The sequence below is a fragment of the Arachis hypogaea genome, chromosome 3 (assembly GCF_003086295.3).
Source record: "Arachis hypogaea cultivar Tifrunner chromosome 3, arahy.Tifrunner.gnm2.J5K5, whole genome shotgun sequence".
NCBI lineage: Eukaryota > Viridiplantae > Streptophyta > Magnoliopsida > Fabales > Fabaceae > Arachis > Arachis hypogaea.
This window is the reverse complement of record NC_092038.1, coordinates 6,451,040-6,454,550: the sequence shown is the minus strand read 5'-3', so window position 1 is coordinate 6,454,550 and position 3,511 is coordinate 6,451,040. Positions and strand designations below refer to the sequence as shown.

At 46.9% G+C, this 3,511-nt stretch overlaps 1 protein-coding gene across 1 annotated transcript; it reads right to left on the bottom strand.

The window, feature by feature from the left end:
- LOC112789135 (arginine decarboxylase) lies at positions 1–2,997 on the bottom strand. The gene has a single exon (XM_025830896.2). It carries the CDS (start codon positions 2,485–2,487, stop codon positions 322–324), a length of 2,166 nt encoding a protein of 721 aa, XP_025686681.1. The 5' UTR covers positions 2,488–2,997; the 3' UTR covers positions 1–321.
- Between the last annotated feature and the right edge of the window lie 514 nt (positions 2,998–3,511).

Sequence of the window (3,511 nt, the reverse complement as noted above, 5' to 3'; positions counted from 1 at the left end):
TTGTGAACAAGGTGAATTTTTATTCGAATCATAAAATTCAAGGCAACAATAAAAATTTCGTTACACTAGAACTTGAGTCTCTCTACAAGCAAGCAAGGCATCCATCTGCATGAAGCTTAACGATGCCGAAATTGCAAATAACAGGAGACAGAGATAACCCTGCCCTGTTTCTAAAACCCTTTTTGCTAAAGCTTAAATCAAACTACAACGAGAATAGTAACAATATAAAGGATAAAGGATTATTTAGAAAATAAAAATAAAAATCTTAATAGACAACAACCAACAACAAGGACATGGTAATGTTAAAGACCAACACCAAACTCAAGCACAAGTAGAATCAGTCACAACTTCGCTGAACTCATCACTGGAACAATAGTAGAAGCCATTGTTCTCCATTGCATTCAAGGCACAAGATGAAGATGCAACCAGATATGGCATGTTATCAAATGAGAAAGCGAGTCTAGCAGCAAGAGCCGCAGCATTCATCATACTCTTCTCATCAACATCTTCATCATCATCATGGCCATTCTCATCTGCTGCAAACTCTTGCGCCCTGTACTTGAGTGTCTCGAACATGAGCTCGGGCTCGTGCTGCATCACTCGGAGGACGTCTCCAGAGGAAGGCCCAGGGACCGCGCGCGTCACCGCAAAGCCATGTGGGCCATCCCTCTGCATCACCCGAACAACGCTCGGGCCACCAAAGAGGTTATGGAGACCTCCAAGCGCCTCCTCATAAGCCCCACCCAAGAACATTCCCAAATAGTAGCCACCATCATTGCCTTCCAATTCATGAAGGGGCAAACTTGATTCTCCCCCAATGAACCTGTCAATCTTCCCATCACTGTCACAAGTCAAATCCGATAGAATCCCCTTCGCCGTCGGCTTCTCATCGAGCCTGTGAACCGGTACAATTGGAAACATCTGATCAATCCCCCAGAAATCAGGAATCGAGGTGAACACAGAGAGGTTCACATGGTAAGTCCGCACCGGATCCTTCGCCCCAATTGCACTGCTCACAAGCTCACACAAGCCATCTACAGAAGCAAGCTGTTCCATTCCCAAAGTACCCTGCTTGAACTGCTCAACACAGCGTTGTTTCAACTGCTCCATGTAAAGCACACAGTTTTCATAGTCACCAACCATGGTTGCCGCCGAGAGGCTCTGGTAATCGGCGCGTGCTTCATCGGAAAGCCCCTCAACCAAATGCTGAAGCCCAATTGTAGACAATGTTGGAGCTCCATAAGAGCTAGCTCCAATGGCTTCAAAGATCAAAACAGAGTGATGAGACACAATGGCTCTTCCACTCTCACTGCAAATCACAGGGTGCTTCACGGACCTTCTGTCACAAACAAACTGAACCGCGCTAACCACTGCGGCCGCATATTCTTCCAAACTATACCCAACAGAGATATCAGAGTCACATGACTTTGTGCCATCATAATCAATTCCCAAGCCACCACCAATGTCGATGACACGCATCTGGGCACCAAGCCTAACCAATTCACAGTAAATCTGTGCAGCCTCTCCAACACCATCAGCAAGCAACGCAGTGGTTGGAATCTGAGAACCAATGTGGAAATGCAGAAGCTGAAGGCAATCCAGCATGCCCAAATTCTCAAGCTTCTTCACAACACGAAGAACCTGAGTAGTGTTGAGTCCAAATTTCCCTTTCTCGCCAGAAGTAGAACCGAAATGACCAGAATGCCTGGTTCTAAGCTTGGCACGAAGACCAATAACCGGTCGAATGCAAAGCTTTTTGCTGATCTCAACCACCAAATCGAGCTCTTCCTCTTGCTCAAGAACAATAACAGTGTTGAGAGCAAGCTTCCTCGCAACAATTGCAAGAGAGATATACTCTCTGTCCTTGAAACCGTTGCAAACAAGAAGCGCTTCTTGATTCCCCTTGCAGAGGCATGACATGGCTAAAAGAAGCTCCGGTTTGGACCCGGCTTCGAGCCCGAACCGGAACGGTGAACCGAATTTAACTATGTCCTCAACAACGAACCTGTCCTGGTTGCACTTCACGGGGTATACACCTTGGTAATGACCATCGTACCCCTGTTCCTGGATCGCAAACTCGAACGCCGATTGAAGAGACTCGAGGCGGTTCTTGAGTACGTCAGGGAAGCGGACGATGAGCGGCAGCTGGAGGCCGAGGCCCCCGAAGTGTTTAGGATCGGAGGCTTTCTTCACGATCTTCAACAGATCGATCTCCTGGTGGGGAAGGGTTCCGAGGCCGTGCGGCATGACGGAGATGTTTCCGGCGGTGTTGACGGCGAAGTAGGGAGCGCCCCAGCCGTCGATCCTGTACAGGGTGGATGACATGGACGGCGTCCAATGGGAGGTGTTGGTGTCAGCGTCGTCGGTTGTTGTCGCCAGCGGAAGTGCGCCGGTGAATGTGACCGGCGGAGGAAGAGATATGTCCCCGGCGAGAGCGTAGCCGGGAGGAGCAGGTGCAGCGTCCACGCAGCAAGCCAAGGCCGGCATCTCTTTCCGCTAATTAGAATTCAAGGAAAAATGAAAAAAAAATTGATTAGGAGGAAAAAAGAGAGAAAATTAAAATAGGGTTATGATTTATCAAAGTTAGGGAATCGAATTTTTTGTGAGGATGGAAAAGGTGGGGGCTTTAAAACCCGCCGAGGCCGTAGCCCCGGCTACCCCCTCAAAAGAAGACAATAAGGGAGCTATTGAAAATGGAGTAACCCTCTCTCTCCTCTCTCCGGCACACCGAAATCCCCACACCGACCCTTCAGAAGAGAGATTGTAAGACGGTGGCTCTGAGAATGGGAATGGGAACGGCGAGGGAGGGGAAGGAAAGGAAGAGAGGGCTAAATGCAACTGATTTGGAGAGAGAGAAAGAGAACTGAGTCAAGACTCGAGAGGGAAAATGGGAGCAAATATCGGAAAATCAAAAGATGGGGAAGTGATTGAAAGAAGGTGTAAGAGGATGGGTTTGTTCTCAAAAGAAGACGTGTTTGTTGTGGAAGTGAGCGAGATTTGCATGCTACGAGATGTGGCTTTATATAGGGGAGGTGGGATGGAACAAAAGCGTAACAACAAAGGGCTTACTTGGACTCTGTGGGCCCGCCTCTTTTTACTGGGCCTCCAAACTTACAAACCAAAAATAATAAACAAACAAATTCAAAAAAAATAGATCAATCAGCGCCGAATTGCCGCGTGGCTACGGCGCTACTCCCATCATATGATATTTTGTCGATATTTTGTCCGGGTTAGGTAAAGACTGCAAAATACCACGAGAATTTGAGGAAGGAACTCGGAAGTTTCCTGTAGCGTGTTGGGGATTGCCATGGACGGGTATGATTTTGACACGTCATCATGTGTCAGTTGCTCGCTTGCTTAGTGTTTGCGGCTGCAGAACTGTATTATTTCGTCTTTCAACTAAGTATACTTTCTTTTATTATATCTTAACCCAATTTAGTGATCCAATGATAGATAAATATTTGTATGTTTTAACATAAAAATCACATTGTTAAAATATGTATTAAAATTA

Coding starts and splice junctions, on each gene's coding strand:
- LOC112789135 (XM_025830896.2), bottom strand. CDS start 2,487: ATGCCGGCCTTGGCTTGCTGCGTGGACGCTGCACCTGCTCCTCCCGGC.